Source organism: Carassius carassius, chromosome 47 (assembly GCF_963082965.1).
Source record: "Carassius carassius chromosome 47, fCarCar2.1, whole genome shotgun sequence".
Classification (NCBI taxonomy): Eukaryota; Metazoa; Chordata; class Actinopteri; order Cypriniformes; family Cyprinidae; genus Carassius; species Carassius carassius.
The window spans coordinates 25049395-25069975 of NC_081801.1; the positions used below are offsets into that span (position 1 = coordinate 25049395).

General features: G+C 37.2%; 1 protein-coding gene across 3 annotated transcripts in view; it reads right to left on the minus strand.

The window, feature by feature from the left end:
* The window catches only part of LOC132130621 (follistatin-related protein 4-like), a 205511-nt gene that overhangs the window by 22798 nt on the left and 162132 nt on the right, over positions 1-20581 (minus strand). For all 3 annotated transcript variants that reach the window (XM_059542391.1, XM_059542392.1, XM_059542390.1), the window contains exons 7-9: positions 7926-8092; positions 4737-4857; positions 3114-3275 (exon numbers count right to left, since the gene is read on the minus strand). In XM_059542391.1, coding sequence (XP_059398374.1) covers positions 3114-3275; positions 4737-4857; positions 7926-8092 — 450 coding nt within the window. The remainder of the gene's footprint in view (positions 1-3113; positions 3276-4736; positions 4858-7925; positions 8093-20581) is intronic.

Consider the following 20581-nt stretch of genomic DNA (forward strand, 5'->3'; position numbering starts at 1 on the left):
GTCCGGTTGTGATATCTGGTTCGCGAACGAATCACTCGATGTAACCGGATCTTTTTGAACCAGTTCACCAAATCGAACTGAATCGTTTTAAACGGTTCGCATCTCTAATACGCATTAATCCACAAATGACTTAAGCTGTTAACTTGTTTAATGTGGCTGACACTCCCTCTGAGTTCAAACAAACCAATATCCCGGAGTAATTCATTTACTCAAACAGTACACTGACTGAACTGCTGTGAAGAGAGAACTGAAGATGAACACCGAGCCGAGCCAGATAACGAGCAAAAGAAACGGATATCACTACACTGCAGTGAACACCCTCACAACAGACACATAAGAGAAGACAATGCTGAATAAAGTCGTACTTTTTGCTATTTTTGGACCAAAATGTATTTTCGACTACTTTGATGATGTTTTCTTACCTTTCTGGACATGGACAGTAGACCGTACACACAGCTTCAATGGAGGGACTGAAAGCTCTCGGACTAAATCTAAAATATCTTAAACTGTGTTCTGAAGATAAACGGAGGTCTTACGGGTTTGGAACGACATGAGGGTGAGTTATTAATGACATCATTTTTTCTTTTTGGGTGAACTAACCCATGAACCATGACATCTGTGTACCGTTCAAACCCTAGTTAATAGTGAGAATTGGTCCCTAAATCAAAGTGGGTGACACTTTATTTTAGGGTCTCTTAATTAGTTGCTTATTAGCATGAATATTACTAGAATATTAGCAATTCATTAGTAGTAATCAAGCACATGTTAATGCCTTATTCTACATGACCATATTCTACATCCCTTATCCTACCCAATAACTGAAGTTTATTGCTGAATGTATGCGCGCAATCTGTACATTATGCGCGAGTTTGTGTGCTCTGTTTGTGTGCACCAATGTAGCAGTACATTAGGTTGAGCGGAGATTAACAAACTGTACTATGTACAACATGCTTTAATCTCCCGCACCCGTTCATCACCATTTTAAACTTCGTATGTAATCTGTGATATCTGTCAAGCGAACTAGTTATGTTTAATGCGTTGGCATGACTTGTGCTTGTGACAGAGTGGTAGTGGAGCATTCTCAGAGTGAGTGAAAACCTCAACGATACAACTTTCAAAAAATCTGCTCCTAGCTCCAGGCAAAATCACGCCACTCCACTCCGCTCACATACTCTGCTAACTATTAAGAAGCAGCAAATTAGAAATGTGATGAGGGAAAAGTTGTAGTTAATAGTGAACAAGTGTTCCCTATTCTAAAGGGTTACCAAAATTAATTTCTGAATGTGGCATGACATGCTGAACTGCAATTACTGTAAGTGGCCTTTTTCTAATTCTAGTAGAATTATAAAGCATGCAGTGTTTGTTAATTCAGAGACTGTAAAACATTCAGCCGTCACACTGCGTGGCCATTTAAAATGTACTTACAGAAGACAAAAAGGTGAAAAAATAAATGGCCACTATTTTCAGGTACTGATATTAAGGATATACGATTAAATTCATTCAGTTTAACCCCATGTAGTAATGCTGAAAAAACATCACAGGGCACAGCTGTGGTCTAGCAGTTTATTAAGTCTAAATTTCCTTCAACTATATGTCCCAAAGGTATTTTTTTTTTTACATTAAAACTTTGAAACTTTCATGCCTTTTATGTTATGTTTTATGTTATTTTTTTATGACTTTTATGTTCACTTTCATTGTATTTTACTTTCATCCCAGAGGCAGACTTTGCCTTTTAAACTATGAAAACCCATCATAAAATATGAACGGCAGTATCTTTTTATACTGAGTGCAAATATCCAACCTGGCTGAACAACTCCAAACAAGAGCGACAACTAAGAAAAGTGTGTCGACAACAAAACAATTTGAGTGAATATCTCTTCATTTATACATTTATTCACGTTTATGGACATTTTTGTGAGACAAATATTTATTTGAAGTTCCCCAGAGATTTTAAGTTAATATTTAAAAAATTTAACAACACCTTTGCGGTAATGAGCACATGACCAATCTTTTTCAGTGCTCAAGTGTTTTGTTTTAAAATAATGGTGACACTTTACTTTAAGCCTTAATGTATAAAAACTATACTTTTAACATGCATTATATATAAAGGCTTAAGTCTTTCCAAAATGATTTATTCCGTTTTACATTTTAACGATTCATTTAATTATTAGCTTGAACCCCAGGTGGGAAACCCGGACTGAACCTATGGATTGTGGCTGTTTACCTTGCATTGTCTATGGGTATAAATCATGAGTCAATTTTGTGCCACCACCAGTGCGCTTATATGTCTATCCATCTTTCCATACAGCAGAAAACAAAAATCAGTCAACACAAAATGACACACTGTGTCTCCGCGCTGAGCTAAGCCTGTTATTTGTCATCCCACGGAAGTGCATTTTTCAGACTTTGTGATTAAATCATCTATTATCTTGATGCTGCAAATATTTCTGTGGACACACACAGAAACAGGAGTGCATGAAAACCGAGGGAAAAGAAAGCCAGTAAGACATACCCAATAAACTGCCAGAGAAACACAAATGCTCCAGACTTTTACCTCTTTTCACCACTTAACCATCTGTTACATTAAACCTCCAGAGAACAAATAAATAAGAAGAGCTGCGAAAAACGATGGAGCTGAAACAAATAAACGAGAGAAATGAGACCTTGACGGTCTTGTCTTTTCATACAGAACTTAAGCAGCACAAACATCTGATCCAAATAACAGCCTATTACGGGGTGTAATGGACTGCACTCAACCAATAAAGTGCTTTCTAATAAAGGGCTACTCCATAAACAATACAACACCCCGCCAGAATAGAGATGCCCCTCCAAACGAGCCCATTTTTCCTGGGTCCACTATCGTCATTTCAGGGACTGCTTTTATTATTATCATCATCATCCTTACAAGGAGCAACAAATTCAGTCCCACTGCAAGGGCTTCCAGTAACGACTGAAACAATGATTGTAATCCACTGCTGCGTCAAAGGGTCATACGGAGGAAATATTTCATGTGTTTCATTAGATGATCTGCCCATTACACATCTGTCTGTTTATCTATCCATGTGACTGTCTGCCTTTATCTGCTTCCCGAGAGCAAGGGCTGAGGATCATACCGAGAAGTGAAATCTGCTTGGATCCGTGCGGCTGCAGGTCCAGCTCGTTCTTCAGCCAGGTGAGTTTAGGGTTTGGAATACCATCTGCATGGCAGCGCAGGCTGGCAGCGACGCCGGGTTCCTGGGCTTGAGTCTCTGGATAGACCAGGATTACTGGAGGCACTGGAAGGACAAAACGACAGAAGCAGACTGTGAACAACAGAGAAAGTGATTCAAGGCCAAAACAATTGCTTTGTTTTGGATTCCCCTCCTTGTGTCAGTCAGAAACGGTCATGAAGTGAGGGGATTTGCGTCCCGTATCGAGATTTCCTCACTTGAATGTATGCATCTTTAATTAGACAAAACAAACTCTCCAACAATCATAATTATTGTCTCCGTTTATTGAAATTCCTTCTAGTATTTTTTTACAATATAAGCAAGTGAAACTGGATTGTTATCTTTGATTCAATACAGTGTTTGTTTATTTCCTTTAGTATGATGCGATGAAGAATGATGCCTTGAAATTTAAGGGTTGAATGATCAAAAGGTGAAAAATATTTTCTCTTGCAAAAATTTCAAAAGGACTGAAAGCAATCAAATGGATCTTTTGTTCAGTAGCAGTTATTGTACTGTATATCAGGGGTTAGTGTTGTCGGTACCAAGCCAATACTTCATTTTTAAAAACATAATAATTCCAGCCTTTCCACAGTACCGGGTCGTTCTGGTACCTGCTGATAGGCGGCTGCTTTCAAATGCTCTTGTAAGTGTGTGAAATTTGTTGTGTTATCTTTTTTGACTTCCTCTGTTTTCATAGTCCTCACTACAACATGAAATTGATCCACTTCAAGGGTGTGCATCTGAGTTTTCGGTCGAAAAATAAAACAAAACATCTTAATAATAAACATGAATATAATGTCTGGTTTCTTGCACAGAACGATTGTTTTGCTTCATAAGACCTCAATATATCGTCCGTTGTCACGGGTATTACATTTCTGTTGCCTGATATGCTTTTTTGACTCTCAACATAATGGTAGCTGCAGACTCGCATTTTATGAACTATCAAGAAATCTTTTCTGTTCTACTGAAGAAAGAAGTCAACTTCATCATGGATTATTAAATTAAAAGCAGATGTTCATTTTTGGCTGAACTATCCTTTTAGTACAACGCAAATGATATCACTCCTACAATTGCTTTCATTATTACTGGTGTTGGGGAAAGTTACTTTTAAAAGTAATGCATTACAATTTTGTGTTACTCCCTAAAAAAGTAACAAATCGTGTTTTTATGGAAAATAATGCGTAATGCTACTTTTGCGTTACTTTTTCTGATCTGGGCTGGGCTTGCGTTTCTTATAGTTCTCCTCTGTAAAAAAATGGAAACAAATGTTATCTTTATCTAAAGTAATTTTTGCTCATTAGTACGGTTGAACTGGATCATTGAAGATCAGAAGCAAAGACATTGGTTAATAAAACTGAATTAAAAACATAACGGATATTTGTGTTATTTTACATATTTAATTAATTAATTAATTTAACTGCAGGTCGTGACTCGTAACTTGTGTTACTTGTAATGCATACACTGCTTATTACTATAATTAAATTGTGTAACGTGGTCAAGGCATATATGAAAGAGTCTACTACTAACCATTCACCTGGAGCACGTGGGTCTGGGACAGCTCCTCATAGCCGTCCGCATGACAGCTGTAGTTCCCCATGTGAATCGTAGTCACCTTAGTAATGTAGAGCGAGCCGTCATCACCAAAGTCCTAATTGAACGTGAAGAAAGACACAGAGAATAAAACAGCAGGAAGTCACAGGATGAATAGACGATGCATCAGTGGTGTCCCATGAGCGTGCGGGCACACGGGTTTGTTCCTCACTGTCGTGCTCTCTCGGGCTGATAAATGGTAAGGGTTAAAAATATAGCCAGCATTAACATGATTAATGAAGCCGGTTGTGGTTTTGTGAGGATGCATCCCTTCATCTGGGGCCGACTCAAGGGGGATTAAAACATTAAACTGTTTTGTAGTTATATGAGTTTGCAGAGGGTAAATGATTTAAGGACACGGAAGCTCGCTCTTAAACCCTAACACACCTGCAGCTTTATAGGGCGCATGCCGAAAAGGGCTCGACTGCCGTACTGGGAACAAAACAGCGATTTGTTTGTTTAGGAGGTCGTTACTAATCCAGCGAGATGGATGATCGGCTCTCGTAAAAACACGACTTTGCCTCCGAGTGCTGAAGTTTTAGGATGAAGAGGGCAGAAGTGACTCTCTTCCAAGGACATGATGAAACCTAACGACAAAAACTAATTACTCTTTTTTATTAAATAAAGATTATGTGACTGATAGTACTTCACCTCTGCTATAAGGCTGATGTTATGCCGCATAAGAAGGACTCGTAGTGGTTTTCATCACTGGAGCTGTATTGGCTGCCACTTTCAGATTAAATCTAATTATGGAGTTTGTCATTTAATTTTTGAAATCAATTGCAAGATAATGTCTTGTGATGAGGTTTAACCGAAAGAACCGCACAAGAACTATACAGTTAACAAGCCACTAATTCAAAAGAGTGAAAAACACAAAGACACAAGGGAAATTAAGCTGCCATTGGTTTTGGAAGTGGCAACATTTCCTCTCTGAAATTAATCAGAGATAACAGTTTGTTGCACAACTCTGCCAATTCATCTCTTAAGGAGAGAAAGACATAAAATAAAGGAGCCGTCTGACACGGTTTAAACTAATAAACCATTATACACAGCATGTTTTTTGGTAATGCACTGAAGCGCCGTATAAATGGTATATGAATATGATTATCTTCTGAACCCTTCACTGCACCACGGCCTGTACATTAATATTATTGAAAGAGTATAGTGTTAAAAAAAACATGAAGTGCAATAAATAAGGAAAGGAATGATACGAGCCTTAATGAAATATTGTGGGGTTAAAAATTGCCATATTCATAAACCATGAAATTTACATGATACTGCACAAAACCTGTTAACAGCAAGTCGTGTCTGCTACTCAAAACAAGTGTTTTATCTGGAACCCAAAACTGTATTAACAGTCTTCTATCAGCCAAGAAGTTGACTGAGAAAACCAGTGAAGAGCAGAAGCAGGAGACGAAGTGTTGATAAAAATAAGCATGCTATATTGACGACAAGTGCGACAGAAACTGACAAATACTGAATGCACCCAAATTACTCCACAGCACTAAACCACGCCATATGCCTCAGTTTTAAAGATCAGTCAACAGTGAGAAATCGTGTAGAGTAAACTTATCTTTTCCCCTGGGGTGCTATAAATGATCTGTCTGAGAAATCAGAGCCAATCAATGCAAAAGACGTGTTCCTCACAATCATAGCACAATTACAAATGCTGATGCTTCGGTTTTCTGGCTCAAGATACATTTGTGTATTTATTTAGTTTCTCATTTTGTCTGGACTGCGTCAGTCTTTTGATTCTTTCTCTGGCTGCTTATGAAGCTGAGTATGTCATTCAGCACTCTTCACTGGTTCTCATTGACCCACATGCCGTTGTTGACTGGGTCAGTGTTGCAACATTCAACAAACACTTCATTAACATGCAATTAGAGTATTGTAATGAGCGAGCGTATAAACACAACCCCATGCTGTCAGGAGCGCAGGTGTGCTAAACACAAGCGTGACACACCTCATTAAGCACCCACCCACTCCCACCCTGAGCTTTTCTGCTTCTCAAAATCTACACGTGATTTGAAGTCCTTTAAAATCAGCACGGCTCCTGGCCCAACTCCTGAGACCACGTATGAAGTGCAGGAACACAAATATGTTTAGTAATTGGAAATAGAAAGCATGTGCCTCAGAATACTAAAAATTTTGTGTCCTGTTAATGAACATTAACATTTGTAATTTGTGTCGGCATGAGCTTCTATTCTAGAACATACTGATGAATTGGTAAAAAACCAATGCAACAGGACCCTGACTGAGCTTTGTGTGCTGGATGATTACCAGATATTCAGCAGCTGCCCAATTAACAGGAGGAAGCAATCATTTCACATCAGAAAAGAAGCTCTGCAGGGTTCCTCACCTTGAGAAGCTTTCCCTTATAATCCAGAATACTGTGAAAGCCTCGGTATTCAGTAAGATTTATGTATTTGAATTGCGTATAATATTTCCATACGTTTGGATTACACAGTTTTAACAAAGTAATAAACTTAAGCATATTTTTCAATCATGCATAAATTAAATAAGTCTGATTTCTGCACTCAAAAAATCATCTGAAGTATTATTTATTTTTTATTTTTCAAATATTAAAATAAATTGTACATTTTTCATTGGCTCAGATTTGTCAAAAACAAGCAATATTTAAGGAGTTAAATGTTTAAAATGTGAGTTTTAATCCTATCCAATTTAGATTGATGATACATATACGATCCTAGTTAATGTGTTTTTAAAACATTTAACGCCTGCTTCTTAACTGCTTTTTTGTATGTTACATTCATGTATGTTTGACAAATATGTATTACATAACGTTTATTAGTTAATATTTAAACTGTGTAATCCAAATGGACTGAAATTTTATTAGCAATTAAAATACATGAATCTTTTGTCAGACAACCAAAACATGTTATTCATGATGTATATAAGCCATAAGAATACTGGTCGGTATTTCATACAGTGGAATGTATTTGATTCTCTAGCAGTGAGTAATCATGTCATCTTCAAAACGCTCTTAAATTACACACAATACTATTGGGGCAAGTCGTCACAAAGGTTCAAAGACTTGTCAGCGAACTGCATCTTTATTCTCAGACATAGTGCTGTTGTTCAACAGTGTGATATCGAAGTACTCACATTTATATCTTCTAGATTTAGGAAGTTGAGGATGATGCCGTTCCTCTTCCAGATGATGGGCGGTCTCAGGGTGCCCTGAATGGCACAGGACAGCACAGCGCTCAGGCCGACGGTCACTGTTGTGATGCTCAGATGCTTGTCTTCAGCTAGACTGAGCTGAATGACCTCTGAAAGACAAAAACAACATTATTGCAATTTTGTTAGCCCATGCATATACATGTTTTACCTGAAAAATGCTATGTAATTTATATCTGTTTTTTATTTATTAAGGTGCTTGAATGTTAAAATACTTTCTGCTGTTTCAGTTTAATATGCAGTCTCTCTGTGACAACAGAATATTTCAATAGAGATCCCTAAAACATGGTTGACAGGTCAGGAAAATTAAATAATCCTCTAGGCAGAAAATGTATTAATTAAAAAGAAATGCTCTGATTGGGGGATTTAAAATCTTGATCTGTTACCAATGCAGGATAACACAAATGCCACATTAAATGTTTCAGGATAAATAACAGCAGGTAAATATAACTCCAGCTTCATGCATTTTATTTTATCAACACTTAAATGTGGGTAAGTAAAAAAAAAAAAAAAAAAAAAAAGCTGAGAAAATTGTGTTTTTGTCAAAGACTATGTCCAGAGAGGATTCAGAACAATGAACAAAACATTGATGGAGTAAATAGAGTTCATCAACATCTCTAAAGCTGCACAGTCCTAAACCACTTTCAGGAAAAGAATTATTTGTTTTTCAGTAACATTAATATGCTGTTTAATGTTTGATGGTCGCATTATTTTACATATGCATCTTTTTATATATGCGATCGCTTGTTTCTGCTGCTTCTTTGCCAGTTTATTGATCCAGATATTCTGCACTCTTTTAGAAGATGCATAATAGCGCCCGCTACTGTATAACACTGAAAACACGGAAAGAAAAAAAATCTCAATTCCAGTGAAAGGGTAATCAAATCGAAAGAAGCAGAAATCTTGATCACGGTTAAAAATGTGAATTATCCCTATTTGATTTCACCCTATTTTCCATCATTGTCTACAACACTTTAGAAATAAAAGTAAGTTGACTTGGCTTGATGAGACATTTGATCATTTGATGAACAGTCCGTCTGAGGAGAGCAAACAAGAATGGCCCAGACATTGCAAATGTCTCCGACTGACCTCGGGTCAATAACAGTCTGGCTTTCAGACCAGTCACTTCACAGCTAGCTTGAAAATAACAGTGTTGGTGACTTGAACGCTTGTGTCCTTTTGCATTCTGCTACAGTGGGTGTCTCCGGCACAGACATGTTGTTTGCATGATTTCCTGACGGATACAGGAGGGTTTAGTTCTTTCAAATGAAAAGAGGTAATTTAGGTGATGTTTAGAGAGATCACTGCGGAGCTGAACACATTGATTTGTCCTGGTTAGAGGGAAATTAGTTCCTGCACCTGCCTGTCAAATTGCAGCCATTAGCATGCAAGAGGAGGAACGGCCTGTCGCTTTAGACATGTGCACCACTGCAGCCAATGCACACACAGAACTGTTCACTAACAAAGACTTGTGATCCACTGTGATCCAGACACATGTGAAAGCTGAGTGTGAGCCAGACTGCACTGCACCTCTGTTAGAGCGCTCTTCTCCATCATTTCATCATGCTTTAGTGAAATTCTGCTGCTGGGATTGATAGAAAATATCCTTAAACACGTGTCTTTGACACTGAATTCTGTTGACTTGCTGTTTCAAAATTTGACATTTGTGAAAAACACAGACGTTTGTGTGTGTTTAAAATGTATGCAGGTTCAGGACTGACTGCCAAATGCAGTCATTTTATATCATATTTGACGTAAAATCCAATAAACCTTGTTGTCTGACTGAGAGTTTATGCTTTTTAGCAAATAAAAGGTCTATATAATTTTACAAACATCCAACTTCAGTTTACTGATTAATATAAAGTGAAAATAAAAATAGCTTTGACATTGTTAGTAAAATATCAAGATGAACACTTATTGGACTGAAACAGATTCGTTTTACTTGATTTGTGAGGTACTTAATTATTTTAGAAATATGATCATTATTTATTTGTTCATCTTTCAGTCATCATTGCATTGCATTACATTATAAGTTTTGGTCACAAAACTGTGTTAAATATCATCTTACTAAGACAAATTATTGGAGATATAGATTGACAACTATTATTAATATAATCGAATGTAGATATCTGTTATAGTGTTATAAAGGTCTCATCTCATAAGAATCACATTCTTCTACTATATGTCACACTATATGAGCTATAATAACCTGATGTATCAAACATGATCCTTGATAAAATCACATTAAAAAAAATCAAGTTCTGTCAAGAATTACAAGGTTAAGTACACTTCAGAAACTTTCAGAAATCTTGAAAAGCTTTCTCTGATCCAGTGGTAACAATTACATTAGAGTCATGAGAGAGAACAGTTCAAAAGAGACAGCATCAACTCATTATTACATCCCCAGGTGATGATATTTCTTTTGTCAAATATAACTTTAACCAAACCGGTGTGTATGTAGCCTTAGAACAGCACATCAGAGGAGGAAGTTTTACAAAAACGTAGACAACTTCTCCTCACAGGAGTATAAAAGTGAATACATCCACGCACCGACTCAGCCCTCAAACCCTAAACCCAAAAAGAGCTTCATATTTTACAGCAAATATAAAACCTAGCATCTCCCTTTCAGGATTCAGCAGATGCCTCATCGCTCTGCTTCTCATTTTTAGCCTCCAGCAATGAAAACACTTTCCTTTTTCCTGGCACCAGGTTGATTTTCCCCAGCAGAAGAGGTCGGGTTTGAGATTGTTTACCACCCAGACACACACACACACACACACACACACACACACACACACACACACACACACACACACACTAGTCTCTGAGGCACAGATGTAGACAGACGGATGACATATCCATTGCCCATGGTGGCCCTCCTGCTGGATAGGGTTGACATGACATTATCTCTGTAATGACTCTTTGTGTTCCCCTCTCGTCCAAAAATAGCCCTTTCTCACAAGTAATTGACTGGCCCAGGATTTGCAAACTATTGATCCATCAAAGCTAGGTGTTATTGCCGGCACCAGCCAAAGGCGAGAGCGCTTATTTCCCACCTAAATGAAATCATCCTGCAGGTTTTTTTTAGATAAATACAAAGCACTAAAATGCCTCCTCAATCGGAGAAGAAAGTGCATCAACAGCCATAGCATCTTTATATATGACACTATAACAGATGAATGTCTTTGAGCTACTCTCCACTGTAGCACTATGGCTCAGCTTCTGAGCTGATAATGCTAATGTTCTGTTTACAGCCTTGTGTTTGTAGTCTTAATTGGACGGGATTAGTTTTATATGGAGAGATGGGGTATATGTGCATATTTGTGATATTTGCCTTTTACTCTTTCCCTGCCAGGGTTTTTTTTTTTTGTGGCCAACAACCGCCGGCATTTTCACAAAAGTTTTTTGTTGTATGAATATCTGAACATGCAATATGTCAAAAACAAAGAACAGAGCATCTGCTTTTAAACAAAACCAGTTTTATGCATTTTAATCAATACTTAAATGTGGGAAAATTTCATGAAAAAAAGTTTCAATGTCGTGCCATAATTTTGTAAATCAATTTATGATCCTGAAAAAAATAAACTAACTTAAGGAAGATATGTAACGAACATGCATAGAATAGCTGATTTAAAAACCTCCATGCGTTTCATGACTGAAATGGGAGGAGGAAGAGGATTGAGTTTTGCATGCACAGACCTGAAGCAGTTTTAGTGAGTGTGTTAGGTTATTATCTGTCTTCAAAGTGTTTATACCTGTTCTCATGTGACACACAGTGGCTGTCAGATCTCTCACATGGCATGTGGATTTATTAAAGGTGTCTCAGTATGCATTGTGCCTAAAATAAGATTAAACAGCTACACCTCCATAAAGCACAACACTGCTGGCTGCAAACACTCTTAAGAGTGCAAACAGCATAACTGCAGGCTGCTAACACATGCAGAACAGAACAACTTCTTTCACACCAAACTGCTCTTATTTCTTTATATAGCTAGGTGATTAGATCAAAATATGCATTCATGCCCCTTAGGAAATGAACATGCTGAGGTATCTGAAGCACACACACTTTCCATTTGACTTGACTTGATTTATTTGATTGTGATTGGTCAGTTGTAGCAGTTAAATATTTTTGCACAATGACACTACATTTTGACATTATTTATTTATTTATTTATGCTGCATGGGATTAGACTACATGAATGATACAAAAATCTTACTGTATGTTTTGCCTTACTTAACAAGACTGTGACTGTTTTATTTTTTTGTATGACAACCATATGTTCATGGTAAATATATTGGAAACACAGGAGCTCTGAGTGGTAGACGTGCCAAAATGATTATCAGCAAAAGATCCTCGTGAGGATGTGGTTATTGTCTCAGCTGAAGAAAGGCTCTGAGATGGTGGCAGGAGAATACATCACACTTGTGATTAGATTGGCTTTTATAATGCACGGGTGTGCATGAGGCCACAGGTTCATGATGGCTCTGCCGTGCTCTGCATTTAAGGAATGTTGACATTGGTTCCACCATCCTGCCCTAATGGGCCAACCTCCGTTACAGAGCCAGTTAATTTCCATCCCATGAAATAAAAATTACTTGAGATCACCAAATGTGTTCTTGGAGGCTACAAAAAAAACAAACAAAAAAAAACCTATATATATATATATATAGGCAATTATCAAATGTTTTAATCACGATTAATCGTAATGTTATGCACAAAATCCAATAATGAATTAAAAAAGTAGTGTATTGTGAAATTTTTTTAATTTTAAAGATCTTCTGATATGTGCAGCATGATTGCGTATATATATTGTGAGTGGGCCGTGTGTCACCGCATCCTAAACGACTCAAAATAATTAACCACAAAACAATTACAAAGTTAACAAAACGATGTGTTGCACTTTGCTGATCGAGAGTGCTTCTCTGCTGTCTTCACATGCTGTCGGAAACTTCCTGTTTCCCACTTTTGAACTTGTAATTACAAGCAAGTTCAGAGCCAGTGAGCAATGGGCTTTCATAATAATAATAATAATAATAATAACAATAATAAACTTATTTAATAATTAAAATCATAACACACACACACACACACACACACACACACACACACACACACATGCATATGAATAAATGTCTTCAGCTGGATCCCTTCAAATGCTTTACTACTTTTCATTCTTGTTTCTTAATCTTCTCTCTCTTCTCAGTAATATAAAGCAATGTCATATATGAGTGCAGCAGGTGAAGACTGATAAGGAAACAGGATGCTGCTCCTCATCCTGCTACAACATTCAGTCTCAGTATTTCATGCCTCAGAGAAACAGAAGATAGACTAACACAACAGGGATCCTATAGTCAGTGACAAACTGGAAATATCTATCTATATATTTTTAAACTGTTATTGTCCTGGAAAAGTCAACTTTACCAAAAATATACAGATTCTGTTATGTTGGCGTTTAAAAAGGTTTCTATTTCTGTCTGAGATTTGTAGGGCTACAATTGCACTGAAGAGTAGAGTCTGTGTTTATGTCAAGGATGGGCCAAAAACAATGACATTATGTAGCATGTTACTTTATTTTAAAGTCAGTAGCAGTGTAGTTGTCAATGCAGTGTTGTCTGTTTGCTGGTTACATTAATTCATGCATTACGAAACTGATGTATTTGGTTTAATCATTTCCTTTAATTTAGTTAAGTTTCAAATACACAAATTATTTGAATAGTGATTGCAGTTTAATAATTGTCCATAAAGAAATAATGAATAACACTCCCCAGCAAATGTCTATGTCTTTTGTCTATCTTTGTATCACAACTAATTTATTTGAGTCTTTAGTTTAAGTCTTTAGTTGGCTGGTAACCTTCAAATAAACAAGTTGCCTCTACAAAGTGGCAGTAAGCTTTAACTCAAAACATGAGGCAATCAAGTAAACTCCATAAAAAAAATAAAAAAAATAATAAAAATTAGTCAGCGTATACAGTATACATATACACATTTGAAACATTACAAATTTCTTTACTGCACTTTTTGATCAATTCAATACATTCTTGCTGAATGAAAGTATACATTTTGAATGGTAGTAGCACACACACACACACACACAGGCACGCACGCACGCACACACACACACACACACACACACATAAAACGTCACAAATGATTATTATGTAAAGTTCAAATTTCAAAAGCCATAGTGATGTTGGTTCTTCAATGAATCATTTTTAGAATCTGTTCTTTTTTAACAAATGAGCACAACTAGAGATTTTAAATTCTGTGTATTCACAAGCTGATGTTTCACACTTTACATTTCTTGTATGTTGCAGACTGCTATCAAGTTTTTCCTAAATTGATTTTTTAAGATTATAAAGTTAAGAATAAAACACTCCTAAATGGTCTCTTCTTTGCTCAAATTCATGTTTTCCGTCACCATTTGGCATCTCCCCTCCAACACTGTTGAGCACAGTGTAAAAAGCATTAAATGGGTCTAAAATATTCATTTGCAAATCGATCTGATAATTAAAAATCATTAATCACTAAAGATTGTACAGTTTGTGAAGAACTAGTTCCCTGCTGAATCAAGAATGATTATCTGCTGATCTTCTACCATATACTAACAAAACCATGAACTTCACACGCTGATGACTTTACACAGTAAAAACAACAATGAAAACCAATTCTATCATACACGTCAAGCTTTTTATCGACAATTAAAACAACATAAAATTCAAAGCTGCCATTAAATGCATTAGAACAAACACTTCGAGATGAAAGAATGCTGCTTAGCACTGCATGTCACCTGCTCTCTGTAGACCGCAGCGGGACGTAAAGGGCACACACTGTGATTAATTACCTGCCTGACGGCTGTTTACTCAACCAGGACAGTTTGGAACACTTACCAAATTTGAACCTGTAAATGAAAAAAAAGTGTGCTCAGACTAACGGCATGTTCTCAGCATCTTTAAACAGCCAGTCTGTAAAATACAGTGAAATCAGTTAAGTTTCAGGGCACCAATGATCAACAAGGGGTATAATTTATTAATAATAATTACAGAGAAAAAAATTATAGTGAGAATTGGTCCCCAAACCAAAGTGTGACTGAAGTTTCTATTGAGAAAGTTTCATACAAGAGACATCAGTAATGGACAACACTAGACTCTTTTCTTTCTTAGCTATTTTGCATTTATTCCTTTCCTAGCAGATTACTTTGACTGTCATTTTAACCAAAATCTGGTCACAATTTAGTTTGAGGACCAATTCTCACTATTGACAAATTATTGACAATTACGTTTGCCTCAATAAACTCCTAATTTGCTGCTTATTTTAATAGTTAGTAAAAGCCAATATGCTAGTTATATGCATGCTAATAAGCAGCTAGTTAATAGTGAGAATTGGTCCGCAAACTAAAAAGTTACCCAAAATCTTTACCATGAACATAAACAAATTTCAAGCACAGCAAGGGACAAAATCTCATGATATTAATTCTGTTTAATAACAGAAATGCCACTGAAATTAAATCCATAGCTTCTGTTTGTGACAAAGTTGTACTTGAGTGAGAGAAGACTGGATCCTAAGTCAGACAAAACATTTTAATAAAGAAAAAATCTGCAAGATTTTTTAATAGTAGTAACAAAGCACTTCGAAATCCTTTGACGTTGTAGTGGATTCACAGTTTATAAACTCTAGTCTCTGCATTATTAATACATTAATAGGTTTTCCACAAAAAGTGAGTTCTTCAAAGGTCTTGTTAATGAGTTATTAGAAGTAAATAGTTCTTACTTTAGATTATAGGTCGTGGAAATACTCAAGGCAATAACCTACTGTTACGGTTATGTTCTGTTTCTGCCTCCACATTTCCCTGAGTCCCGATTAGTCTATTAGTTTCCATGGTTTTTGGTTAATTAATTAGCTCATCACCTGTTACTGTTTCTCCCTGATTACGTTCCCAGTATTTAAAGCCTGTGTTCTCCAATATTCCTTTGTCTGCTATTAATGTTGACTTGCTTTGTATGCTACGAGTGTTTGCCTGCCGTGTTTTTAACCGAAGTGAAGATTAAAGACCATTTTGAGTTTACGCCTCTCTCTCCTCGTCTCCTTGTTCCACCTCAGTAGCTGTTACGAAACAGAATATCAGACCCTCATTGTAAAATTAGTGCTGGTTTTTTTTTCATTTGTTTTGTTTTTCCCCTCTCCCGGAATGGATATCCCCTCCTGTCCTCCCTCTCCTCCTCCTTTTAAAAAACCAGTAAGTTCCTCAGCCCCATCTCTGCTGGTGCCTGTCAGTGCTCAATCGGTGCCATCTGGGCACTCTGATTCGCCTAGGTACCTACAGTCTCAAGCTCCGCCTTGGCATGAGGATTCCCTGTCTCCGCCTCCAGCCTCCGAGCCCTGGACTCCATCTCGGTCCTTCAAACCATTTTCTCCACTTCGGCTCCTAACTCCCTCGTCTCTACCATGGCCTGTCATACCACCAGCTCCAACGGGCTCCCCTCGTCCCTCTGGCTACACCTTGGTCAGTTATCGACCATCTGCCGCCTTGAGACTCCACTCCTCTGGCTTTGCCTTGTCACTCCATCCCTCTTGTCTGTCAGACTTCTCCTTCCCTCCAGTTCCGCCTCAGCCTTGGTCGCCTGAGCCTTCAGCTCCGCCTTGGCCCTCCGGATCCTTTCTGTCGTCCTGGCTGTCTGTCTGCTCGGCTCCTTCCTGGGCTCCTCTTCCATCAGCTAAGTCCCCGTCAGTCGACCCCTGGTGGGGTTAGCCATATCTCCACCATGGTTCCTCCCGCCGTTGACTTCACTGTGGGCTGCTATCCTGGCTGCCCTGTGGAGTTTCATCTGGGTTTTCCTGCTCTTGGCACCCGCTACCCACACACAGGACAATGGAGGAAATTGAGTGTATGCTGTTTTTGATCCTCGGATGTGGCTGTTTCTCACAACAAAGAAGGCAAACGTTGTTTCTGGAGAGGCCGAGGGCAGCAAAACAAAACACTGCTGGCGGGGTTATTCAGGATACTCCGTCTGCCGCGTGCAATGATGATGCAGTGAATAGTGATGATTCTCTCTGACCAATCAGCAGTCTGCCGTGTTTTCACGTCACATTTAAAAAAAAAAACCTACTTCCAGGTACAACTTTTACACAGTGGAAAACCAAACAAAGGTGAGGCGAGTCGAGTCGAGTCAAGCTGGTACTGTGTAGTGGAAAAGCACCATACGTTCCCTTTCCATTGCCTGCCCCACAAGAAGTGGAACTAAACAGCTACTAAACAGTAGTATAGACAAACAATGCCCAACAGAGTACATTAAGAGACGAGTAATACCTGGATACAATGATATAACTATTAGTAAAGAAACTCCAGACAATCAAACTAAAACAATAAACAGACCAACAATCCCAAAACCAGACACAGAACAGGATATATGTGACAATTTCTCAACATCATTGCCTACATTACTGCTAATTAAATGTGAAAAACATGAATCACATCCAAATCACATCAAACTTTTTGACTACTGGCTGTTTGTCTCTTCTAATCGTACATCATTAATACTTTCTGATAATTGTTTACTAGTTTAGTATCGCTTACTCTTTCTTTGGACAAAACTGACCAGTAATTTGTGAAAAGCGCTATACAAATAAATTTGACATGACTTGAACTGTAGCTCATACTTCCACAGTTTCCAATAACAGGGCAATTACAGTCTAGATATTCCATCATCTTTTCAAGCAAATGAAAGCAGACTCCTGCCAAATTACCATTGATTATTGTATCGTAAACACTCTTGGTCTGACACTAAGCAAAAATTATGTTTACCATTTGTTACAAACCAGCGCTGAATGACCATGAACTGATTCATTAATTTCCTACTCTAATAAACTGTTGCTAGCAAAATAAAGACTTGTATTACCAACAAAACAAAAAGAAGCATGTTAAATGCTCATATTTAAAGCGAATATACAGTATAGTTAATAATGAATTGGTCGCTTATCTCACTGTGTGCTGTATTCACATTTTATTGTAATACTTGTTTGCCCTGCATCCTGTTTAATTTGGTATTTTCATTTTTAATTCATGCACCACTTTACAAGACATTAAAAAGGAACAATATTGACAATTCCTGTTACCTGATCTGAAGAAAGTCACAATGCAAAGGCATTGAGTGACTTCCAGACCAAATTATATATATTTATATAATAAGACAAAATAATAAAGTAATAAATTCTTCATTATTGATAGAGCACGTCAGGGAATATCATGTCGTGTCAGATGTCATCACTCATGATGGCACAATAGCAGTCAGGTGACATGTACAGATTGCAGATGGCTTCCAGTCATGTTTATGATCATACTAGTGTGATTGCTCAGGGATTTTTTTCTGACCTACAGTATTTAGACAAAGCATGTATGAGGATCTGAACAAAGCAGATTGTTCTGGAGAAACAGACACATTCGATCAGAGATGCTCGTTCAACAGCAACCCTCTGTAATCAGAAAATCAGCTAGATGTTTTCCACAATAAATCCATTTTTGGAAAACACAATATCATGAAAAAAGGTCAATCTAACCTTGCTTTAGGAGTTTCCTCTTTGATCAAATATAATTCCTACAAACCATTTTGTTGCAATATGATGGCAGAAATCCCATCTTTCGTCTGGCTTAGTGCTGGACTCAGATGTAATGACAAAGCTGGATACACTGAAATAAAGGAGATTGCTTTTTGTTGCTTCTAGCGCAAACATGCAGCATTAATCGATATTGGCCCAGAGTCACAGCATGAAGTGTAAATGAAGATGACCAGCAGACAATTAGCAGAAATTAGCAACAGTGAATGCTCATTTCAATATACAGAGTAAGGTTTCAGAGTCTGGAAAATTGCCTTTTGAGCCAAAATATGCAATTTGGTGCATATGCTGATATTTCTCATGCTGATTCAATTCTGATGCTTGCAATGTTAATCAATGAGATCTTTATAACATAATAGCAGATACTTACATAAAATTATATACATATTAGTTGTCACTCTATCTTTCCGATAATATGTCTTAGTAACATGATATTTAATGCTTAGTTTGATGATCAAACCATATAATGCAGTGCAATCCAATGATGATTGAGAGATGAACAAATAAACACTTCTCAAAAGCCTGATGATCATATTTGAGACTCACTTATTTTTGTAAAAAAATTATGTCATGATAATCAAGTAAAGCAAAGCTGCTTCAGTCCAGAAAGTGTTCACCTTGACATATTGCTAAACAATATCAAAGATATTCTTATTTTTACTTTATATAAGTCAGTAAATATTTCACAACAAAAAGACCCATGAAGCACAAGCTGATGGTTGGAATTTGTACAATTAATAAACAAAAGGTTTTAGGATTTTGAACAATTTTGAAAAAATGTTATGATGTGAAATGTGGCTGGTCGAATGTTCTTCTTCCACCGAAGCACTGATGCTGTGTGGATCATGCAGACAAATCATGTTCATGATCAGATAATGTCAGTAAAGTAGAAAAAAAGTTGTAACAAATGCTGAGAAAATATAAAATTTATGTTCATGTTTTACTCCATTTGTTATGCTGATTCAAGTTTTTGCTTTTGTAATGAGTGAATTTCTGGGTTGAATAAAAAAAGAACTCAACATAGAAGCATTTTCACTGGTGGTCTCATGCGTAATGAGGCATGATCACACATATTATTACTGGAGGCTTGTACTTAACTGTGTGTACTTAACTATGCTCTTGGTGTATTGCAAAACACTTACAGATGTCATCAGATTGCGTATAATAACTGATGCTTTCATGTATCGCATTCACAAGTGAGTGTTTTGGTTTTGCTTTGTAACAGTTTCTGCATGGCATAAATTCACATTACATTGTGTCTTCAACACAAACGTAATTCATCAACAACCTAAATGTAACCAGTCTTTACAGCTCCTTGATGTAACTGATCAACAGCTTATATAAACTCTCCAAATAAACCCTTTAAAGTTATAAAAAATGCAGCAGCACGTTAAATATATCCTATGCAAAATACAATGCAAACAGCTGTGCAAAACATTGTAAAATATTCATTTGTTGCATGTAATGATGAACAGCAGCATGCATTTGAGAGAACTAACCGCTGCTAAAACAAAGGATTTCATGACCCTTCAAAGCCCTTTTATGTCTTTAAAGGAACACTCCACCGTTTTTTGAAATAGGGCTTATTCACATTATTTCCTACATTTAGATAGGTGGGCAAATGCATTTTTGTGTCAGTGCATGCATTGTTTTAGTTTGACTGGGTCGGCGTTAGCTTAGCTTAGCACAATGAATGGAATCCTTTGTTGCCAGCTAGCATGGCCTGAGTAAAAGTGATCAAAAAAATAAAAAACCCCACCTAATTACTTCTTGTGGCCTGCGTATTCACAACGAGTACAAATAGCGATCCAGATTAACACTAGGCGATTTCCTAGGCAGATATTGACTTGGGACTATATTATGGGGAAGCACAGGCGAAGCACTGCTGCTTAGGCGAAGCACTGCTACTTCGGCGCAGAGATATCACGCAACACATGAAACACATGAACCACAGCAGTGGTTACAGAGTTGC